This window comes from Musa acuminata, chromosome BXJ1-9 (assembly GCF_036884655.1).
Source record: "Musa acuminata AAA Group cultivar baxijiao chromosome BXJ1-9, Cavendish_Baxijiao_AAA, whole genome shotgun sequence".
Classification (NCBI taxonomy): Eukaryota; Viridiplantae; Streptophyta; class Magnoliopsida; order Zingiberales; family Musaceae; genus Musa; species Musa acuminata.
The window spans coordinates 44,180,441-44,205,303 of record NC_088335.1 but is presented as its reverse complement, the minus strand read 5'-3'; the positions used below and the strand labels follow the sequence as shown (position 1 = coordinate 44,205,303).

At 36.6% G+C, this 24,863-nt stretch overlaps 3 protein-coding genes across 3 annotated transcripts; all 3 read right to left on the bottom strand.

The window, feature by feature from the left end:
• Positions 1–1,643: 1,643 nt before the first annotated feature.
• Positions 1,644–11,984, bottom strand: LOC135594374 (probable adenylate kinase 6, chloroplastic). The gene is made up of 4 exons (XM_065084757.1): positions 11,640–11,984; positions 8,683–8,823; positions 3,011–3,283; positions 1,644–2,035 (listed from the first exon to the last, which is right to left on the bottom strand). The coding sequence occupies exons 1-4, from the start codon at positions 11,928–11,930 to the stop codon at positions 1,892–1,894; spliced, it is 849 nt and encodes a 282-aa protein (XP_064940829.1). The 5' UTR covers positions 11,931–11,984; the 3' UTR covers positions 1,644–1,891.
• A 365-nt stretch (positions 11,985–12,349) lies between these two features.
• LOC135594373 (lignin-forming anionic peroxidase-like) lies at positions 12,350–13,699 on the bottom strand. The gene is made up of 3 exons (XM_065084756.1): positions 13,403–13,699; positions 13,129–13,320; positions 12,350–13,043 (listed from the first exon to the last, which is right to left on the bottom strand). Exons 1-3 carry the CDS (start codon positions 13,628–13,630, stop codon positions 12,483–12,485), a joined length of 981 nt encoding a protein of 326 aa, XP_064940828.1. The 5' UTR covers positions 13,631–13,699; the 3' UTR covers positions 12,350–12,482.
• A 1,238-nt stretch (positions 13,700–14,937) lies between these two features.
• On the bottom strand, positions 14,938–23,556 carry LOC135593693 (tobamovirus multiplication protein 3-like). The gene is made up of 11 exons (XM_065083921.1): positions 23,295–23,556; positions 22,770–22,860; positions 22,621–22,673; positions 22,454–22,546; positions 22,282–22,353; positions 19,139–19,211; positions 19,017–19,062; positions 17,841–17,904; positions 17,697–17,750; positions 17,531–17,608; positions 14,938–15,484 (listed from the first exon to the last, which is right to left on the bottom strand). The coding sequence occupies exons 1-11, from the start codon at positions 23,433–23,435 to the stop codon at positions 15,392–15,394; spliced, it is 858 nt and encodes a 285-aa protein (XP_064939993.1). The 5' UTR covers positions 23,436–23,556; the 3' UTR covers positions 14,938–15,391.
• Between the last annotated feature and the right edge of the window lie 1,307 nt (positions 23,557–24,863).

Sequence of the window (24,863 nt, the reverse complement as noted above, 5' to 3'; positions counted from 1 at the left end):
ATCTTGAACAATTAATAGTAAACTCATCCATCCCATATAAGTTTATTTAAATCTTAACCCATCTTAATTGGGTGAAATATGCCCGAGATGCATAAATCAAGGAAAATCGACTCGTGCCTATAGGTACCTCCTTTATGTTGCGAAGGAACAAGTTAACGACAGGCTTGCCAGGTGGATTGAACATTGAGCTCTCGACCCCTCTAACATGAGACCTAAAGCACGCCTTAGGGGCGGGGGATAAATGGTAGGGAACATATTGACAGTCAATCAACATTCAACACTTGTCACTATGTGGAGGCTAGTATGGAAGGAAAAGGTTCCAGTCACCCTCCACCTACCAGCCCTCATAGACAATAGTCTAATAGAGACGGTTTGAGTCTATCTTTCTTCTATCGCCCACGTGGACAAAACGTCAAAGGGGGACGTTAGGACAATTGCAGGTTGTCCCCTCCGTAAACTAAGTATAAAAGCTAACTCCTGGTGCTATATCGAGGGATTCTCTTTTCGAAAAAAACTCATATCTCAGAAAGGACCTCGAACTAACTTAAATGTCGAAGAAACTGGGTCAGGAAACTTCTCCCGATATTAGTCTTAGTATACGTGACGCCTCGAAAGCTCTCCCACCACTTCGAAGCAACATTGAAACTACCCCGGGACCATCTCAAAACCACTTTGGAAACATCTCAGAGTCACCCTAAACACTCCTACGCTCTTGGGTTTGGACCATGTCGGATTGACTCGGACGTTGACGATGATTTACCCTAACAAAACCTAATCCATAAGTCCTACCAAATTAAATCAGCCACATTTACCACATCAGCCTTCTATACTTATCAAAAATTTGTTTCAAATCAGATTTGGTATAAAGAATTTTCTTCTTAACCACATTAGCTCAACTTCGATACTTGGACACCACATCGACACTACGACTTTAACTCTACACGTCAGTTCCTTGGCATCTCGAATCGCACCATCCTGTTTCTACTTCAGACTCGGACTTGGTCATGTCGGCCCTACCATCTCACTTATAGTTCTACTTCGGACTCGGACTTGGTTGGTCATGTCATCCCTAGCATCTCACTTATTGACCTACTTTGGAGATAACAAATCTAAAACATGTAGCATAACAGTTAATGCTAATAATCCTATGTAGTCAGTGATCTGACTTTGGAGATAACACTCAAACAAATCCAAATCAGGTAACATAAATCTAAATTAATGATAATAATCCTACCTACTCTTGTATATAGTCACTTGCTCCTGCTTTATGTGAGACAGAGACTATTTAGTTCCATGTTTCAGCAACTTATCACACACGACACCTGGGAAAGCTTATTTATATTTATTTGGTGTCTGCAGCTCAAAAATTATAAGACCACTTTTTTCGAAAAGCCAAAACAATTTCAATACAGTCTGTGATTTTAGTCAACAATCCCATTACTGTGAACTTTAATCATATTCGAAGAAATATGGTGATGTTGAAATTAGCCAAGCTGTAGTTTTCGTGAAAAGTAGTGCAGATATGAAGCAGGTAATATTTCTGCATCAACTCATGCATCATCCTGTTCTTGAAAGATTAGAAGGAACATCAGAAAAACCATACGACTTTTGAACTTAAACTTGGCAGAAAGAAGCTTCATCCAGCAAGATCAAAATCACTACTTACAGGATTAGTTTGACCTCGATCATTTCAGCAACTCTGACTTGGAGCCATTCTTCATGAAATTACAATCTCAATGTAATTACAGCCTGAGACAGCAGCTATCCCATTGTAATTACAATCTCAATGAAATTACAAGCTTAGATTGAGACTTCATAGACAAAATTGTTGTATAATTAACACATACATTGATTATACACCTGAGAAGGAGGACCAAATGCTGAAGTGTAATCATGCTGATGCTGATTGTTTGTCGTCATGGTCAACAAGATTCAGTGCTTGCAACAGCTTTGGCCAAGATTCAGGGATCCCTCCTGGTAAATCAAACTCTAAGAGCTTCCCTCTTGCACGGTAGAATTCCTCAACCGGTTTGCTCTGTAGAAATAAACCATAATTAGGCAACATTATCATATCTACCACATAATTTGGTAGGTAGGTCAGGCAATCACTATAAGTATACAGCATCATCATATACAATGTTTGATACTTATCCAGCTACCAGCATAAATGAAATAAGAACAGTTATAAGCACCATGACAGTGAACATGCACTCAGATGTGCATGTGATTGTCAGCATCACATCCGTACGGTCCCCTGATCATCTCGAACAACATATCAAAACCACTAGTATTTATTGATGAAACCATGCTATCATTCAAAAGGGGGAACAAATAGGATTGTCCGAACACTTATGGTCTACAAGAAATATTTTCTTAGTGACTTGAACAAGAGGCTCACATTCATTCACTGAAGTGGTTGCTGTTCATCACTGGGCTATCTTCGTTCCCATCATCAGTCTTTCCCAGTAAGCTACAGTTGTAGTATAAATTTGCAACCACTCGTACTTGTGTTTTGCAACCACTCACATTCTTTCATTCACTGAAGTGATTCTAGTACCACTGGACTGATAAATATCGATCCATACCAACCTGTACTGTCAATATTTGAAACCTTGCCTACAACAGTATTGACTGTTTTCATATACAACAATTGCAGATATCTCAATAGGAATTTATTTAATCAAATGTTGACTTTAAATCCTTGATATAAATTTTATGGCCAACAAAGGAAAATTTAAAACTTGCACTCAATTCTTTCCATCCCCATTTAGCTTGAGTGAACTCCTTTTCATTCCTTTCCTTTCCCATTTCATTTCAAACAATAAAAAAGTGGATTAAAGAATAATTTTTTTCCATTGAAACAAACAAAATAATTTTTCAGTTCATTTTCCATGGAAGAGGTTTTCCGTAAGTCAATATTTAAATTTTTGTTGCACTTGAGCATACAAATAGTAGATCAGGAAATTGAGCAATTATTCTAAAATAAGCACATGATAAGTTAGTGTCTTACCATTTCATTATATATTCGCAATCGCTCTTTCACGACCTCTTCAGTATCATCTACTCGAGTTACGAGTTTTGATGCGCAATCTGCTGGGGGTAGAAGTGGAGCCATAATAAAATCTGGCCTCCCGTTCTCACCCTTGATGTTGACGGATGCAACATTATAATTCCCTCCACAGTGGCTGCAAATTCTTCTTCCAAGGCACTTTGCAAGCAGTGCATCTTCTCTGAGTTTAAGATTGATGACCAGGTCAATTTCTGTGACTCCCTCTAGTATTTCCTGATATATTAGTACATGCGCAAAATAAGAGCACACTCAATTTCTCACAGCATTAATGTTAAAGATTAAAAGCTATCATCACTATTTTCAGGTAAATATTTTAAGATCTGTTGTCTGAACATCAGATTGGCTGACACTGAGCATAAGAAAGACTTCTATACAAAAGGAATAGGACTTCCTTTTTCTTTTTATTTGTTAGAAATTTGGAGCTAAGAACAGTGATAAAATGATTTTGAAATGTTAACACTAAATGGCAAATCTTGATGATAAGTTCCAGAGATACTTGAGACTGTTTCTGGACTTGTCTAAGGATTAAATGGGGGAAACAGCTGAAGCAAGAGTGTTTAGATTACCATAGTACTAGTGATTTATCTTTAATAAAGTGAGCTAATCAGTAAAGAATATAGACGAGGAGTTGAGAAAAATATTTCAGTAATAATGGGCCCTCTGATGTGACACGAACATTTCTCCAGCTAGAAAGTGACAATGGATAATCTTAACAGACTTGTAAATAGAACTTCCAACTTATACCAAGCTTATAACTGCATTCTGATACTGATTTGTGTGGTGAGATTGCATGTTTTGAGCACTAGACAACCTTAGAGACCAAATGCAGAACATCAACATCTTTGTGTTGCTAGTGAGTTGGTTACTCGGCTTTATACTGTGCATATTGTTTTACCATTTTAGCATTCATGGGTAGAATTCCTTCGAAGAAATTAGAAGACATTTGCACTCTTATCAGCACTAAGACCTTGGAATATATCACATGCTTCATGTAACTTGAGTCTCAAGATACAAGACTTTAGAAGTTCTTGTGCAACTAGTTTACATCTTTTGAGATTGCTTATTAATCCCTTAAATATTGAAGGAAAAATTGTGCAAGTATATACCCTTGTAAATTAGCGATACTTACCACTCTTAAGTTTAGATTTAGCATATTGTCCTTACAAATCTTAAAAACTTATAAGTATGTCACTCTAGTTAATATATGTTAGTTGATTGTTGGAATAATGTCATTGAAACTCAAATTGACATGAATAACACATCATCCATTAGATGACTGTTAATATAATGATCTTGAAACTCCAATTGACATATACCCATCAAATTGAGTAGCTTCTCAGTGGACTCCAACCCTCTTCCTGATGTAATATTATCGGCTCTAAGTCTTCAACTCCCTAAATCCTCAAAATATATATTACTCTTCCAAGATGGAAGTGTGTAATGAAAGGAAAAAGAAAAAGAAAGAGGAAGCCTAAGGCAATTGTAGTGAAAGAGAAATGAAAATAAGAAGTAAAATAATCAATGAGAATAATAAGAATGTTTTAGGCATGTATTGATGTATCACTCGATATGGTACAAAACCGACAGTATGTATTGATTCTCTAGTTGACCGATAAATTGACCCAACCCATTTCGGGTGGTACACTATTAGGGGGCGTACCAGGCATCAGTGTTTTTAATAAGCGCCCAATCGCTCGCCTAGGCACTCAAGTAAGGCAAGACCCGAGCGCAACCTCTGGGTGACGCTATTTACTGAAGCGTCGCCTGAGCACAAGCACTAGGTTTTACCATTTTAGCATTCATGGGTAGAATTCCTTCAAAGAAATTAGAAGACATTTGCACTCTTATCAGTACTAAGACCTTGGAATATATCACATGCTTCATGTAACTTGAGTCTCAAGATACAAGACTTTAGAAGTTCTTGTGCAACTAGCTTACATCTTTTGAGATTGCTTGTTAATCCCTTAAATATTGAAGGAAAAATCGTGCAAGTATATACCCTTGTAAATTAGCGATACTTACCACTCTAAGTTTAGATTTGGCGTATTGTCCTTACAAATCTTAAAAACTTATATGTATATCACTCTAGTTAATATATGTTAGTTGATTGTTGGAATAATGTCATTGAAACTCAAATTGACATGAATAACACATCATCCATTAGATGACTGTTAATATAATGATCTTGAAACTCCAATTGACATATACCCATCAAATTGAGTAGCTTCTCAGTGGACTCCAACCCTCTTCCTGATGTAATATTATCGGCTCTAAGTCTTCAACTCCCTAAATCCTCAAAATATATATTACTCTTCCAAGATGGAAGTGTGTAATGAAAGGAAAAAGAAAAAGAAAGAGGAAGCCTAAGGCAATTAATTGTAGTGAAAGAGAAATGAAAATAAGAAGTAAAATAATCAATGAGAATAATAAGAATGTTTTAGGCATGTATTGATGTATCACTCGATATGGTACAAAACCGACAGTATGTATTGATTCTCTAGTTGACCGATAAATTGACCCAGCCCATTTCGGGTGGTACACTATTAGGGGGCGTACCAGGCATCAGTGTTTTTAATAAGCGCCCAATCGCTCGCCTAGGCACTCAGGTAAGGCAAGGCCCGAGCACAACCTCTGGGTGACGCTATTTAGTGAAGCGTCGCCTGAGCGCTCGCCTAAGCACAAGCACTAAGCGCCTCGAGCAAGCGCCCAAGTGAAGGTGTATTTTGTTCATGCCTGGTTTGATTGAATAGGCAAGTTGCTTCAATCGAACCAACTAAAGAGCTATGACACTACCCCCTCGGTGCGCCCAACCTAGCTTTGAAACCCAATGTCCGCCATAGCTCCCTTTGTCGCTTTTGCCTTCGTGCATAGCTCCCTTTGCCACCAACCCCTTCGTCCGAAGCTTCCTCCACCGTCAACACCTTCACCCGAAGGTTCCTCCGCCACCAATGCCTTCGTTTGAAGCTTCCTCCGTCATCGTTGCCTTCTTCCATAGCTTCCTTCGCCATCAACGTCTTCGTCTGAAGCTTCCTTTGCCATTGTAGCCTTCGTCCGAAGCTTCCTCCACCGCTAACGCTTTCATCTATAGCTTCCTCTATCGCCTTCCCCCACCTTCCTCCAAAGCTGTCGGTTACTCCTCTAAATTGTTTCATAGCAACTTTACTGTTTTGACATTTTTGTTATTAGAAGATGAATGATATGATTTGGTACGTTATATGATTACAATTTAATATAACATTTTTATTTTTATAATCATATTTATCAATCGTAATATATTTTTATATTTTAATATCCTTAAGCATCTTGCTTTGCTCGGGTAGGTGCCTCAAGCATTTGGGACTTTGTGCCTTTTAGCGCCTAGCACTTTCAAAAATACTCTCGAGCATTACACCTCTTGCATCACCTGTTACAATTTTTACTAACCAATGCGGGTTAATAATAGTCAAATTTTGACCATATCGGGCTCTTCTTGGGTCAAATCAAGTCCCAATAATCAAATTTATGATTGGGCCCTATTTTGGCTCTTTAGATCCTCCTCCCTCCTCTCACTCACACTCATTCAATTTTGTACCCTTATAACCTAGAATTTCTAGTTTATGGCTTAAACACATTTTATTCTTATCAAAATATAATTTATATACCAAGAAATTACGAGAAAAAAGCCCTCAAATAGGGCTTTTTGAATTTTAGGCCATTTTTTTATCCTTCTCTTGGAACGTCAATACACTAGTAGCAACTGATATGTAATGTACGACCAATAACCAATATAGCCAATCAGCACGAGACAACATTCCTTAGTTTTCGATATAGAGAATTTGTATTTAAACTAAAGTTAGCTACTAGTAAGAATGGAAAGTAGTTACAAAGTTTATTAGATGGGTGCTAAGAGGAGTGACATATGCGAAGGATCTTCTATTTCCAAAATTTGAAAAGATAATCATGTAAAAACCCTATTAAAAGGGTGGTCTAAAGCAGAGCATTAAGAAAAACATAAACAACCTTGCTCTTGCAAGCACGAAGCTGATAGAGAATATCTAAATTTGTCTTGAGAGAGTTGAGAAACTGAACATGCCCCAACGCCAACCATCAAAGGACAAAACCGTTTCTGGTCATATGTTGGCACCTCAAATATAAGTCAGCATGGTATGTGCTAATGTCATTCACGCTTGAGAAGCTTCAACCGATACAACACATGTAAACCAACATAACAGTCTTTGTCATGGAAGTAGACATTGTTGAATGGAAAAGGACTATCAAAGATTTTTAAAAAAAAGGGTACCAGGCAAAAGAATACAATATAAAGTTAATGATGGAATAGTACAAATTTAAGCCATATAGTTAATTGCACTTTATAACCAAGATGATCATAAACCAATATTAAAAAAATTTATGATTTCATGGATTAATTTACAAGTACCATATTTAGGGTAAAAACTTAAGGAACCTTAAAGATAAAAAAATTTTATTTTATGTTCGAAGATCTCATTTCCATAATTGATTTTATGACAAATTATTTAAAAGCTACACTTGTTTGTCCACAACTTTGAACTAGCTGTCTTTCCTTTTTAGCCGAAGTTTTATGCTGATTCCATTCTGTATATTGATGTAGTAGAGCCAATCTAATGATCATGATTCATTATCTTAGAAAGAAAAGTTTGGCAATTATATTGTGGAAAACCATGTGGGTGGTCAACAAAGACCAAGGCACATTTGTGCCAATATGGGGACGCCAATCACTTTTAAAGAGGATAGAAAAAGAATAGAGGGAAAAGGAAAAGAGAAATCAAATATAAAAGAATTGCTTCTACCTTGCTTTTAGCAGCCAAAGGCACTGTTCTCTAACATCTTCCGCTTGTTGTTTGCTTCTTTATATGGCAAGAGTGCCTAGCTATTGGAGCTGCAGCTGAACAAGGCATGGGGCTAATGTCTCCATACACAGAGAACAGAACCAAAGAAACTGTACTATTCCTTTAAATGGCTGGTTCCCTCAAACAGATTATGTTAGTTCAATTGACTGGTTGGGTTGACTGGGGCCAACTGTTACACAGAAAATACAGCAAAGAACAACCAAACCGATCCTTCTTCAAATGAATGAGGTAACTAATTGCATGGAATAAACAGTAAGAAAGAAATAACAGTTACTCTAGAGGAGATACCATGAACATAAAGTTACGAACCCTATTGCCACCTTTTACGGCAACCTGAAATCTACCTTTGCCATTTCTACCTAGTAGGAATTGCTAAAAAACAAGATCGGCCTTAAAAATGAATCATATATCCAAAAACTGACTGCATTGCTCCAGCAATTTTCATTACGAGCTTCACAAACTTTAAATGTTTATCATCCACATCAATTTACAAAATCAAATTTAAAGCTTAAATGTCTACAACAATCAAAAACTAGTCACATTGCTTTAGATTGCACAATCTCGGTTTAAACAAATTTTCTGCACAAAATAAAACAAAATGAGATGATGATCAGCCAGCACGGTAACCAAAAATAAGATGGAAGCTACTAAGAAGCCTAAATTCTCAATCAACTTTATCTTTAATTAACCAAGTAGAAATGGATATTACATTTTGTATGCTTCGTACAAAATTCATTAGCTTACCGCTTGTCTTATTGTTCGTGGGAAACCATCAAGAATGGATCCAGATTCAGCCTTAGTTGCTCCATGTTCAAGGCGTTTAATTAACAAGCTCATGATAATCTCATCTGATACCAATTGACCATGATTTACAATTCCAGCAAGCTGCAAAATAAAATTACAAATTATAAGTGTAAATAAAACTGACATCTGATAGAGCAAAAAAATCCTTTCACTCACTGTCACATGAAACAGAGCTTTCAAACGCTAAAGCATATTATAAGCAAATCATGAGCACTTCAATGATATTGAAAGATATTCTATTTCTTCATCGAGAAGTATGACTTATGGCAATCTGAGATAGAAAGGGGCAACAATACAACTCTGAAGGAACAGATTTCCACCCAACTATAAGATATGTAGCCTATTAATTTTATATCAGCAAGTAAACACTATCGAAACTAGATTTTTTCAGCTGCAGAAAATGTAGAATGAATTAACAGAGGAGAGGAATATAAAGTTGACAGTTCTAGAAACAAAGTTGCAACTCTCAGCTTCTATCAATTGACAACAAAATAATTTGCCTATGGCCTATCTAGAACACTATAGCAATAGATACTTCATAGTGGTCAAAACAAAAGATGATTTTTTTTTCCACTGAAGTGATTTCATTTTGATTTAACCCAATAATGAATGATTAATGATGAAATCCATGTCAAGTTTCCCGCAAGATGCTCTCTCATCCTCAACATATGCTATTACCTCTATAAACAATAATCAATTGACTTAGGCTATTTTGTGAAAAAATCAATATAGTAACATGTTCTAGAAAGTATCCACCAAACAGTTACCAATACTCCCAAGAGTCAAAGTCAAGAATCTACAAAGTTTGAAACCTATGATGCCCGTACCTACCACATACGAAGAACAAGAATGGAACAGCCAAAACATGTCTAGAGCATGCAAAGACATATTAGTGTTCAACATAAATTTCACTTTCTAGTTAGTTTATTGTCACCCTCATAGGCGTATATTTGAAAATTCAAATAGTATATCTACCATTCGATTACATGTTACAACTTTCTTTAGAAAAAGTAAGGGTGATCCAGTTACAAGCCTGCGAACGTGAAAATCTAGGTAGGGGGCAATGTGTAGTCTTATCTTTGCAAGCATGTAGCTTCTTTTGCAACTCAAACATCTGACACTCTTATGTAACGAACGGGCAGCCTTATTTTAGCACAAGGTTCACCATGTTAACAGAATTATTTATGTCAAATTTATCCAGTTCTAAACAGAATACCTAACTAAAATTTCTCTATGTAGTAAATGTTCTTTTGATATTTCTAGAGCCTCATGCTAAAAGGAAAAAGGAAAAAGACAACCTGTGTCATGACAAGAATAAGTAATTGATTTTTCAACTTCCACACCAGATTTATTTTTACAGCACTAACATAATTGTGCCACAGAAGCTAATATTGAATGGTAATTTTCATGACCAAAGACAGATATTCATTAGAAAAAGCAGTAAAGTGCATCAACAGTTAGCAATTGACATCAATAATATTGGATCATAAATGGATGCTGATTAGCCAGTTTTACCTAGAAAGCTGGGACATTGCCTATGAGGAACTTATAAAGTTGTTGGATTTTAATTTTTCTTTTTGCAAATAACAGTTATTACTTCCTTCCAAGAATTAGGTTTTCGACAAAGACTACTGCAGCCTCGATGAACTAGCATGAACTGACGGAATTATGCACTTTTAAAACATGGTTTTACTTGGATGGTTTATTAATCAACCAGGGCTAGTAGTATGCCAATGATCTTTCAGTTATTGCTTCTGTATTGTATCATGAATTCATCAGAATTCTACAAATTAAAATAAATCGATAACTGTAAACTTGCTACACTAGTGATATGAATAAAATACATTGATAGACAAACCATTCATATCACTTGGGGCACCAAAGATAGTACCGCCCATCAATGATAACCACATTACTTTTGTGTTCCTCTTTTATTTGTGTATCAATGGAAGATGTTCTTATTTCACTTAATTAGGCACAATACTTGCCCAATTAAGCAATAAATGTCTTTGTTCTTTTACCCTAGGACTTGTGAGAAACTGTTAACTTTTCTTTTTTGTTTTTTTTTTCATTACATTACAGTGGCAACTTGAATGATCAAGTTGGTATCTGATGAAGCCTTTCTCTTCGTTTCCACTAGTGGATGATTATAATGACCATCAGAAGGTCTTTAGCAACAAAACTTGACATTAATATCCATGGTTTGTCTTGCCAGTCCGTACCGATATACCGACCAGCTGTTAGTATGGTACGTACCAAATTATACCGAGCCGTTCTGAGCATACCGAAACATGATACATGCAAGCATACTGATGTACCGCCCATACCAAGTGGTATGCTGTGGTACGACAAACCTTGTTAATATCATAAAATGAAGAAGGGATGGAACCAAGTTCAAGCTGGTAATATTGTTTCATTCTCTCCTTTCCTTCTTAGTCCTTTGTTGTGGAAAAGCATATGAAAAGATGATTCATTTTAAAAAGGCCAAAAGTTGGTTATTTTTGGGGAAAAAAGAATTTGTGATTTTGTTGTTCATCCAGTGTGGACCATTGTAACAAATTACTAAATACAAGTTATAAAGAATGGTTCTGCTGCTACATGCCAAAGGATGTCTCAATCAGTAATCAAACATAATCATCACCTCTTATGCAAATTTGGTGCAATTGTTATGCTCACTAATTGGTATCCCATCAACTATTTTCATGGCCAGCATTAACCAAGCAACTAGACGTAAACCAACTTCCCCATCCTCTAATAATCCAAAACGTAAGCAACCCCCATTAGAATATAAAACCACTACATTTCCAGTTCATAGACGGCGTGCACAGAACAACAAAAAAAGAAACAATATAAATGAGCAATCTTTAGCTAAGACAAGCGCACGCCAACGAAATTACCTGCTGAGCAAGGGGCCCTGAGGAGGCGAGCTCCTCGCGGACGAGATCACCGGTGGAAATGTGAGGCACCCCGAGGAGCTGAGAGAGGCGGCTAGCGTAGGTTCCCTTCCCGACGCCTGGACACCCCAAGAACACCCAGTGCACGCCCCGGCCATCGGGATCCCTCGTCATCGGCGACCCCAGGCGGGCCAGGCTGGTCGAAAACCTAGCGCCCATCGCCAACGACAGCCACATCCTCGCGGGAGACCAGACCGCGGCGCAGCCTCTCCACAGGCGACTGACGGCATCCATTTCGCCGGAGCCAGGTGGTGGAAACGGTAGACACGATGAACCAACTTCGAGTCTTCTTCGACGAAAGGCGGTGGGTAAATTCTTTGGTCGGCGTAATATGCTAAAAGACCCCCAAAATAATCTAAATTTCATGTTCTCTCCAAAATTACTGATGTTTCGAATTTAGCCCTCTAAATGTAGTTATACAAAACATATCCCTAGGCAATCAAAAAACTTGCATATATACCCCTACATATATATATATACTATAATTAATATTTATATGCTTTAAAAGCTATATAATAATAATTTTATTAGTTATTAAAGTTATATAATTAATATTTATAAGCTTTAAAAGTAGTTATCAAAATTTTATTAATTAAATTATTTAATATTTTTTTGAAAAATATGATCATCCTTTCAAACATTTAACATGTAAATGAGTAATAATGGAATATCTTATTGAACACTTAAACATTGACAGATCTTTCTCGGTTGTGTACTTACACTTGACATCGTGTTTATTCAAAGCAATAGTATACAGAATGGATCAAATGATATGGTAGGCATGCATCAGTTGATGGCGCTGCAAGTCCTTCTGACCTCCCCTGCTGAGCCAGTGAGGGGGGCGATGTCGCCCATCTTCACCATTGCGGCCGCGAAGTCGGCGAAGAAAGCCGCCTGGTTCTTGCTGTAGTACTTCACCATGTCGCCGGTGGGCCCGTGGCTGAGGAGCACCTGGTCGGAGTGCAGCAGGCCCTTCTTCTGAAGGAGGTTCTTGTAGTAGTTGTTGTCGAACGAGTTGGGCGTGACCAGGTCCAGCGGCGCCAGGGTGCTGTTGCCGAGAACCTGTGACGAGGGGCAACGTCGGCGTCGCAGGGCGGCGAAGCCATGGTCGATGTTGGGCTCGTTGTAGATCCTGTTCCGGAAGGTGGCGCACTGAGCTTGGCCGATGGTGTGGGAACCTGACAGAGCAACCATGTCTTTGATGCTAAGTCCTTGGCGAGCAAACGAGGAGATGAGCTCATCGAGGTTGTCGAACGCTACGGGCAGGTCTCTCTGGACCAAATCTTTGTTGGCCGCAGTGGTGGAGTCCCTTCTTCCAAGCTTCACCTTCCATGTCGGGCCACCAACCTGCTCAAGGATCGCTCACAGTTCAACGCGTCCGGAATTCGAATGGAGGCATCAAGTAGAGTACATGATAATGGCGCGCGCTTACGTATTCCGATGAGTCCCGCGCTGCGACGGCGAGGATGTCGGCGCAAGAAACCACTCCCGGGCACACCTTCTCGACCGCCCACTTGATGCTATCGATGACTTCGTACCCTCTCGCTGATCTAAAGTTCTGGGGCGCGTTCTGTTCGCTCACGATGCCCTCGGCATCTTTGAGCAGGAGCGACGCGTCGCATCCCTGGCGAAGTTGGCCGAGCATATGAAACCGATGAGCGCGCACACGAGGGAATGGCGAGGGGAAGAAGAAGCTTGAAGCTTACCTGAACGAAGCAGTCATGGAAATGGAGGCGGATAAGCGACGCCGCCATGCGACGCTCGCGTTCGACGGCGCGCCTCACGGCAGCCCTGATGGTCGAGAGAGCTTGCGGGCAGGACTTGGCGTAGTACTTGGGTGTCAGATGCGCCTCACAAGACATTGCAGTCATGAACAGTAAGAGCGAAGCCAGCAACAATGCCTGTGTGAAGCTGGAAACTCTTGCAGAACTCATTTCCACGATGGATTGCTGAAGAAACGGATCGATTAAGTTGAAGGAGAAAGAGATGAGGTAGCTTTGTGATGATGATTTGTAGAGGGTGACAGGGCCAATTTATAGGGCCAAAAGCCACGCAGTGGGAGATCTCCACACTCAATCTCCACGAGCGGCAGATTCAAAGCTCTTCCTTCAAAGTACATGCAGCTTCCCTCCGTGACAATGTCTACTAGCAATCTTCTCAACAACTCTGGTGGAATGGTTCATAGTTTGACATGCTCTTTCATTGAGTTACACTCAATCTAATAGCAATCTCTGTCTTTTTGTCCTTAAAGATGACAAAGATGAGGTGTAAAGTGGCTGCTTGTGGCTGACTGTTCCTTTATTCACATGTTATAATAGCAAACTTGACATGGTCTTCCAATGATTTGTTCAATAAAATAGCAGTGTTTGAAGCAATCAAATCTTAGAAATGTAAACTAGTTCTAGTTATTGTTACTTTCTATCATTAATCTTTTAGGTTTTCCTAGGCAAATCTATTTGGACCAAACTTTGCCATCAAGTTGTGGCCTGCCTTTGCAGTTGATATGATGGGTCAAAGCTGGTGGCTTTGCTTAAGAATCAATCATCGTCGGCTTGGTCCTTTTTGTTGATAACAATTATGTTGCCATCAATCTCTGAAGCAAAAGAAATCAGCCAAAGACAGCATTTGGATCAGAAACATTTGCTATGTTTATTCTGCTACGAAATAGCACGTGAGATTCTATTGACAGGATAAATTCCAATGAACAGCTCAAGTGGATTCCTTTGAACAACATGTGTCATTGGCCCATAATATAGTTAATTACTTTCCCAACATGAGTCTAAATCACAACATGAATATATTTAGCATGAACTATACAGTGGTTTATTTGGACACAAGAAAGGATTCATAAGAGATGGATTATCTTGGCAAACTGTGGAGGCCCAAACAAACAAAGATTGAGTTGAATGGAAGATAGAAAACATGACCAAACATTCAACTTAGACCGTCAGTTTAGACTGATAGGTTTGGTGAATTAAATCTCCTCCTTGTAGCACATTTAACTCGCCGAAGACCTGCTCCAAATGCTCTCAAGATGAACTGTGCACTTGATTCCAGCTGCAGCTTGCGGATCATTCAGAGGTGGTGCCACAGATGGTATGTGATTCACTCCCCTTAATTCTGATGTTCTAATGTTCATCACATTGCAGTATATGATACCGGGAATAATTTATAGTGATATTTGCAGTGACAAGACAATACGATTTGCACAACCATGCACCTAATTCTTAGGCCGAGAGCGTAAGGAGAATGAATACATAATTAAACACATCAAGTTTTACTTGGGCATCCATAATTAACATATGAGACATGATGTCATGGATAATTTCACATTAACGCTGATGCATTTAAGAAATTCGAACCGAAGGGGACAGCAAAATGACAGACAAATAACTTCAGATCGATATAGCTGCAGGCTGCTTAAGGCATATAAGATCTTTCTTGTAAGTTGCAGCTCAGAAACAGATGGGTGTTGCAGATTTGAGACTCATAGGTAGACCTTACATAAAATGTTCCCAAAGATCAGCAGCCTCTCCCAGATGCTATTTGTAAGAAATTGAGCAGCCTTAATGTTTGCAGTTATTTCTGATCCCATGTAGCAGACTAAACTGATAGAGCATCGACTTCCCAAGCTATTATATAGATTACTTCACGAGATTGAGAAAAGGATGAAGGTGGTAGGATCGATCCCTGAATCAGTGGATTGGGTGGTATTGGGTAATCCTGCGCTTAGGTGGCAGTTTCCTTAAAATGAAAAGAACCAGAGACGAAGGGAGAATTTCAACAAGCTGCAAAATTTCGCAAAATTAAAATAGATTAGTGATACATGTTTAGCATGTCTGATTATGTCAGATAAGGCAATAGAAAACGAGAGTAAAAATTAATAGATTGATGTGGAATCATATGCAGTTTTACAAGTCTACACATTTACCTTAGAAGTCTACGACAAGTTACACTTCGATAAAACATGAATGACAAGTTCATATCTTGGCTTAGCAAAACCATCAGCTGAACTTTTTGAGGAATAAAACAACTTCCATTTATAATCTGAGACCACATTCAAGAGCAGTAGAATTCCCCCTAAAAGTGGTGGTTACTATTCTTAACAATGACCACAAAATTGTGTAGGTTAACCCCCCCAAAGGTAAGAGGCATAAAAGACTTCAGTAATAACTAATTTGAGACTGACTTATTGACTACTGTCAGCATGAAAGTTAAAACTCTCTCTCCTGACAAGTGAAACATAAAATAGTAACTTGTCCATGCAAATTCATGAAGAAATCCTTTGATGTGTCCTAGAATAAGAAAATGCGGAATCATTATCGCAGGGCAGTTCTTTTGACTGACTTGCATGAAGGCAGGATGTGATATGCCTATAGAGGCCTCAGTAATTGCATAGATACTCCAGAAAGTCAGATTATGTGACGAAAACTGCATTGGTAGGATATAAGAACCATGTTATCATATGTTTTGTTCCCTTCTTTACTCCACATTTTAATTGTCTAAAAAGATATTACATGACAATAAAGTATGGTCTGTATAAAGTTCACCATTGTTTATTGTTTATCGCTTGAACAGGTTCTAATATGCATATAGGACATTTCTAAATATGCCCAATTTCTAAATTATGAAGTGTTGCTGAATTATTTAATTATAAATGAAAAGTCCTATTTAAACCAAATGATGACTGCACATGTGGTGACCTAGAACCATAATATGCACCTAAATACCACGAATGTGCTTGTAATACATTAAGTCATTAGCAATTATCTTTTTTTTTTATTTGGACATGGGACCAGTTAGGAAAAGGACTTTATGATTTTCACACACGAGAGCTTGCTATAATACAACTTAAAAAATATGCCAACCTTATATATAGTTTATTGAAAATGTAAAATATGTGCAATGGTTAGATTGAACTAAGTGATTAAGATGGAAAGCAAAATTCCCAAATAAAAGAGAGAAAAATTGGATAACAAATAGTTAAATCAATAGCAGAAACACTGCTCAATCCTCTCTTATGAGTATCAATCCTCTCTTATGAGTATCAAACTACTCCAGGACTTGTCAGAGCATTATGACTGAACCAAGAGTGGAACATCATTATGAAAACCCCCTTCACCCAAGCATTTGCCATATCCACGCTTATATATTTGTTTGTCTTTCCCTAGATGATATGAAATATAACCATAAAGAATAACTGCCTGCTTCAAGGTAATTATCTAGCCTGTACACACCACATGAAAAATTGATGACATTAGAGTTAAAATTATTACTTGCTTTTTGCAAGAATCTAAAAGAGGGAGGAAAAAAAAGCTAAATAACTTTGTTGTACACAACGAGTGACACCTAGATTTGAGCTTTTATAAGTCCAATAAAACAAAAAATTCTTCTTGGTATATGCAACAACAAAATGAAGATATCTCTTAAGTTGATACTAACAGCCAATGTTGATAATTATCAGTCACCTGATCTCAAGCTCATGCCATAATATTTTGAGAATTGTCAGATGAAATCAGATAATATGTAACACTAAAATAAGAATTATTGCATCTTCGCTTCAGGCACTCAACCATTATACCATAGCCAGATGATGGACAAGCTTCAACACTAGATATTTCCCGACTACCATCTTAATCCCATTATGGGACTTGCCAACACAGAAAAAAATAACAGTTAAAGCAGTATACCTCTTCAGATATAGATAGACACTTAAAAGCACGGAGTTATGCCACACCAGATGTGAGAAAACGTGCTAAACTTCAATACTAAATTGTTGCCTATAAAGGAACTGCCTCAACTATGTTAGAATGTAGCTAAGACTTGAATCATACCAGATAAAATAAGAAGTTCAGAATTGGATGGTTTAGAACATCAAGATCTGCAGCCTTATCAAAGGCATTGAAGCACATCTGTGAAGCATTGAATAAAATAAGAACTTACTAGATCAACATATCAATTTTAGTTCACATAAAAATGAGATATAATATTCACACTTACCATAATACACCTCAACAGGAAACATAAGAAACAGATGGTGGTTACATAGCCAACCTGAAAAAGACCCCATTCACTCAATCAACTGCAGCCAAACTCATCTAGAGCCAAAGTCTCACACAGAGCATTAAGAAAGTCAAAATATACCTCCTGTAACTTTTTCCGCCGTCCTTTTGATTCGACAGGGAAGCGTTTCAGCATTAGGAAGAGCCTACCAAATATAAAATATCACTCAACAAGTTCCATCTTATAAATAACTATACATCACAGAAGAAAACCTGATAATACACATTAGTTTTGTTAAACCTGTCTGTAGTGATTATTTTAACTTAATATTTCAAATTTTATGAAAACAGTTTTTCTACCCAGGTAAAGTTGCATAGATTAACTCTCTCCAAACCCTGCATTGGCGAAACCTTATACTCTGGATTATCCCTTTTTTTATTTTAACAGTTATTTTACAGCATTTAAGAGTAAGAAAACTCTTACTGGTAACCTAGTTAATCATAAATTCCAATGAGCCTATCATATGGATTTTCAGCCTTATATATCGAAGATTTTCTGTTAGTTCAAATTAATTATTTCAGCCTTTACTCGCATGACATGCATTGAGTTTCTAAAATGAATAATTTAAGGCATAAACAAGCAATTAAACAAAAGAGAGCAGAAAAAATAAAATTGAAAGAAAAATATAGCAATTGTTGTAAGAAAAAGAGTATTTCGTCTAATCTAATAAGAAATGCCAAAGTCTTGCTGGCTCACATGCTTCTTAAACAACATTGAACTCAGATAACCGAATTCGGCAATCATTTTAAAAGCATTTGCCATGAGTTTCCATCGATATTTGTTCAACAATATGTAATAGGCAGAAAATCATAAAATAAAATAAAAACTAAGAAGTGCACTTGTTTCATTTTAGTAAAGAAGTATCAAGTGAAATTTCAGAAAGAGCACAAGTAGAAAACATCCATATTTAGAATGATAACCTAACCAAATTCCAAAACAACAAGCATAAAGCCTTAATAACAGAATGTGCATTTATTAAACTTATTGAGGGAGGTTTTCAAGGATGTAATCAAACAAATGCAGAAAACATTAAATTCATATGATGATTCATGATAATAGATCTTATGTATATTGAACATTTCAACTGGGTAACGCTTCTTCAATACAGGACTGCCTATTTGAGCATTGATATGCATTAGTACTTTGAATACATCAAAGCAGAAATTCTACTAAAGATACATGACTCACAGAGGATAATAGGAGTGAGTCAAATAAACAGAAAAATGTTGGTACAAAAGAACAAGTTAAATAGCACACCTCCCTCCATATAAAAGAAACCCGAGGGCAGCAAACAATGAAACACCTACAAAATAGTAAAACAACCCATTTCATAAAATTCAGAATCAACTACATAAAATCCAAGTGTTTAGGACAAAAACCTGCAAAGAAGATCTTGGACAGGATAATCATAGCTTGGATAGGCTCCCACCATAAGAGAAACCAAAGAACAAACTGCAGAAATTTATAAAAAATATAATAAAAAAAACTCATTTTAGTCTCTTAGGCCCCAAAATGCTAACACTAAGCAAAAAAATTAACTTTGGGACTGAGAAAAGGTACCGAAGCTCAGTACATTTTCCATCACATTTGTCAAAGATGGATCTTGGAAAGAAAACTACATATGCATTAAAAATGCTAAAAGATAGGATTCGCCAAAACTTGCCATGAACATGTAGCACACCTTTACAGGTAATATACCGACTTCATATGATGATAAACAAATCAAGATTTGCAATACCATCAGGGACAAAATTTATTAGTCCCACATGTTACCAGTACATAGACCAATGTAAACCGGGCAATACGATCGGTGCAGGGTCAGTACCACAGGGTACAGGATGATATATGCTCTGTACCAGACAGTTTCTTCTTTTTTATTTTTTCAGCCTCTTTAGGATTTTTCCAAAACTTGGTATGCGCAGACAGACACTCTATACACCAATACAACACTGGTCCCAGGCCTGACTTGTACATCAGTACTGGTACACGAAATTGGTGAACCTTGAAACAAATATTATGGTGCTACATGCGACTATATTAGTGCATAACAAATGATGAGATTAATTGAAAGAACAAACTAACATGGAACTCATGCCAACCTTCTGAACAGAATAAAAAAGTGACATTCAATCTAATCATCATTTCTACTGATCTCTTGATCAACTCTCCTTTTAGTCATGATAACTAAAGCCCATGGTTTCAACTTTCAAGTACACATTAACATAACATGGTAGTGATTTTTAGCAAAGACGGTGCGAGGAATATTATCCAATCCGCTACAATTATCCACAGAAGCCTGGAAAACCAACTTGAATAAGTACAATCATTTTCTGTAATATACCTAGGATTTTGTCACTCTGTCCCTCACTCACATAAGTACATTTGTGTTTGTGTGCTTCAATTTTTTTTTCCAATAATCCTAGAATTTGGAAGTACTCAGTTCTCCCTCTCCCCTGCATTTGTATAGTTGTGCTCATTTGAAGTTCTGTATGAGTATGTGAGGGTTGATATGAGTGGACAAAGGAAATGTCTGCTGAGCAAGAATGTAGAATGAGAGCATTTAATAAAACCCCCAACAGACTGTAGAACTATTTATGATCAAAGGACAAAACTTTATTGCTTCTCAGACAATGCCTTGGAAAAGACCAGATTCTTCAATATGCTTCAGAAATGAGACATGCATGCTAGACACGACCATTGCCTACAACTAGGGTCATTGGCCTAGATACTTGCAACTTCTGGGTAGTGATGCATGACAGAAGATGTGCATGCATATTCTAAGGCCATCAATTGTAGATTCAAGTTCTACAGGGGTTGACATCCTAGTATTACTAGGTTTTGCAGGTATACATGCAACGCCTCCTTTCAATTCTAATGAAAGACATCTAGCCTATATGACAATGACTTATGTTCCAACACTAAAAGCTTAAGTCCCATGGCGCATTTAGCATGTTGTAACAGGATAGGACTAGGTGGATCAAATAACTGAGTGAACATCATGCCAGTACAGAAAAGAATACCATAAACTCTCATAGAGATACAAAGGAACAAATCTTTTCCAATAAGCTAGGACCAAAAATTATAGTGTTCTCTTGGGCCTAATGTTTAATATAACTGTAAATGAATATCAAAAAAGAACAGACAACAGGGGAAGATTATTAGATGAAAATGATTATTTTATATAATATCTCCACAACTTACTTTGTAATAGGATGTCCTAATTCACAATAGTCCATGATATCCAGTCCAATTATCCAGACATGCAAAAGAGTCAAGTAGGACCAAATTATAGTTTGGTAAAGAACACACATTTCAATAACATGTTATGCCTCCATTGGTCATAGTTTTTCCATTGTCTTGTCAGTGTCAAGAAGAATTGTCCCTAAAGCAAACCTTAAGACTTTCCTTTCTTGTAATCTGTTCTCAGTTCTAAATTAGGAAAATTTCAGAAGTTTGCTAAATTAGATAACGCTGAATCCTATATCAACTAAGCTTTTAAGGTCTGTGCAGAACTCTCACTTGAGTAACTTTTCTTCATCTTTGAATATTGGATCAGCTTTAGAGGATTAACATTAGGCCACCTGACAGTTGAAGAATTTTGTTAAATTATCGATAGATTTATGCTCCACGACCAACAAAATACTCATCGATAATTCTCCGGTGATACTCCCATTTGCACTCACATATATGCCGCAATCAAATGTCCGAATAACTCCATCCACGCTACAGCCTTCAATTATAGCTTCACTACCATCACTTTTAAAAACCGACATTTTGCATTACATTCATAACTTCCACATGACTAGTTGTAACCTATCCTGATTATTTTTCTAATTCCTCAACTTATCATAGAATCTCTCAAACTATGATGGACTTCTATCTAAGTCTTATCCTTAACCCTACCCCTATCATATATTCTCTGTTCTTGGCATCAATTATTCAACTTAGATTCTCTTCGTAACCTAAAAATTTGTTTGAGATTTCCCTAGTTTACTCAGCTAGTGGCACTTCTTTATTTAATAGAACTCTCTTTGTATTTATTTTATAAACTTTTTTCTCACCATCTCATACTATAATAAAAAAAAGGCAGTTTTCAGTAGCTTCTACATAGCCAATATGAATTGAATCTAGTAGAAAACAAATGAGAAGTGTTCTAATTCCCATCAAATAGTAAAGAAGTGATGTTTGAGACCAAGGATCCTAATTAATAAAGGCATCAATTCAGAACATCAACTCTTCATAAAGAAAAGCATATTTCTGAGAAATTATAAACAAGAAGTTACAGTAAGTCATGATGCTTTAAAAGTAAATTAAATTTTCTAGAGCCTTTTCTTTTAAGCAGGTAATACCATCCATGCCATCAGATGCCTTGGCTATAAATCTATCTCAACCTTTGATTACTAAGGAATGTTTGTTTCAGTAAGTATTTATACAATCAATAGATATTGATCTGTAATTACATAAATGAGGCCCGACCCTGATTTATGCTGTCTACCACATACACAATTAACTATGTCATTACCTGAATGGCATAAACCACTGCATTAATTGTATAGAAGCATGGTCTAAGGCCATCTATAGATATTGAACGTGCCTGCATGAGAATCCATTTCAGTTAAAGTTAGCTGACTAAACATTAATATAAAAAGAAAAATATTTCGTTGAATAAAGGAAAGAAAAAACTGATGACATACCTGGTAATATATTTCAGCCCAAAATAGTACCAAGAGTGCATAAGTAGTGAAGAATGCGAGACCAGGCAAATCCAAAAGAACATGTTGAATGATCTGTACGGTAAGATAATAACAGTTCAATACCATCACAAGAGGTTCTATGGCGTTCAAAATTATGTGTAACAAACCTCAGGCTTTATTTTTTGGATATGCCGACGAAATACAAAGATAAGCGATCTAACTGCAAAGACAAGAACCATAGCGAAATCAGATGCAATAAAATACCTCCTCGTCAAGTGTATTAGAGTGAAGCACATCAGTAAAGCTAGATTCTTACCACCATTGACCAGGAAATTCAGGAAGTGAAAGACCTTCTGCGTTGTCCAACCAAACTCTGGTACTCTGCACTCGATTCTAAACAGTTGTATCTGCAGACTAGATTATTTCAGTAACCAAGCAGAATAAGAATAATTAGAAAGCAAGAAGCATTTTGTCACCGATGTGCCATAAAACATTAAAGAGTGTATTTTTTTATAATTTGTTAAAATTTTCTAGTAAACCCTACACGAAAGAATCATAGCATGTCGTTTCATCATCATTGCAACCATCACGTATGGCATACAGTTCAAAGCAGTAAAAGCACCTAAACTTGCTTTATCTTTTCATATATTTCTATAATTTGCTCAAATTTGCGGTTCCACCAAAGCCTAACCCCACAAATCGTTAGCGAAAGGTACCAATTCCTTGATCGATAGACACCCTATCATACACAAACTGCTTCCTTAACACACGAAAATGATCGATCATCGGAGAGGAAAAGGCCAAATCGAGTCATAAGTTTGCATAATCAAAGGAGGATTACGAGAGCGACGGCGGAAACTAGTCCGAAGAGGGCGGCGAGGGCGTGGAAGATGCGGTCCTGCCACAGGGTCGAGTTGTTCACCTCCTCCCACCAATCCCAGCCGTCACGCAGCACGTGCGCCGGTACCGACGACGACGCCATGGGAGCTCCTCCGCTGGAGTCCAAATTTCCCGGCGGTCGGTCGCTCGCCGGGGATTCGCGATCCGAGGCCGGGGAGGGAGGGAGGGAGGAACGAGAAAGGGGACGAGGGGGAAAATATAGTTACCGAAAATATAGAAGATAAATAAATAAATAAACAAATAAATCGGACGAGAAAAGTCACGGCCGCGGGATCCGATCACCTCCCGCCGCAGCCCCGGGTGCGATCACCTAGCGACACGTGGCGTTAGCGGAAGAGCAGCTCAAGTAATTTAAATTATGTAATAAAAATTATAATCAAGGAAAAAATATGATTCATAAATATATTTACATTTTTAATTTAAATTTAATATCTTTTTCTTTTTGGGTTAATTTTCTAAAAAATCTCTAATTTTATTTTTTTTCAGATATCGTTCATTTTATTTATTTTTTTTAATTTCAAAAAATCACAAAAGTACGGCATCAACTACTTCTTTTTCAAACTCATTATATTGAATAAATCTAATATATCGAATCAACCTAAGATTGAATCGGTCCAAAATAAAGAATAATAAATAAATTGAATAATATATACTAGTAAAAGTGAAAATATAAAAGTTACAAATATATATATACTATAAAAATATGACAAAAGAATGGTATAATTACAACCTTTTAATTTTAGCTTAAATTAACCAAAAATTAAAAAAAATCCAAACTTTTGAGAGTTGAATTAAACTAAATTGCTTTTTAATGGGGTTGCATTGGATATTTTTAGAGTTTCATAATATTTTTGGTATTTTTTTATGACCTCATTTACACTATTTTAAAATTTATATTACATTTTTCTTGCCCTATTCAAAAACATTGCAACCCTATTAAAAAATATTATAACTCATATTTTTCATAAATTTTTAAATTTTTAGAAAAACCTTATAAATAACTTACAAAATTTTTTAAGAGCATGGGATGTGAGTTACACTATTTTTGAACAAAACCTCAAATAACTTAGGTTTATTATAATAAAAAATATTTTAGTTTTAACATTGAATGAAGCCCTGATTGATTAATTTTTCTGTTTTTTTAGTAATCAGAATATCTAATCCTGATTAATTCAACTCTTAAATATTGGATTTTTTTATTTTTGATTAATTTAAGCTGAAATTATGATGTTGCAATTGTGTCATTCTTTTGCGATAATATTATTATTTTTATAATATTTTTTAAATCTATAATTTTAATATTAATTTTTATTTATATATTAATATTATTTAATTTACTTGTTATTATTTATTTTGAACTTGCTTAATTTTTTGTTTGATTCAATAGTGTTCATTTAATATACCTTTGTTATTTTTGAAACATGGGAAAAAAATAAAAATAGAGAGGAAAAAATATTTAAAATAAAAAATGTATCTTCTTTTTAAGTCTAATATTTTAAATTTGAAAGAT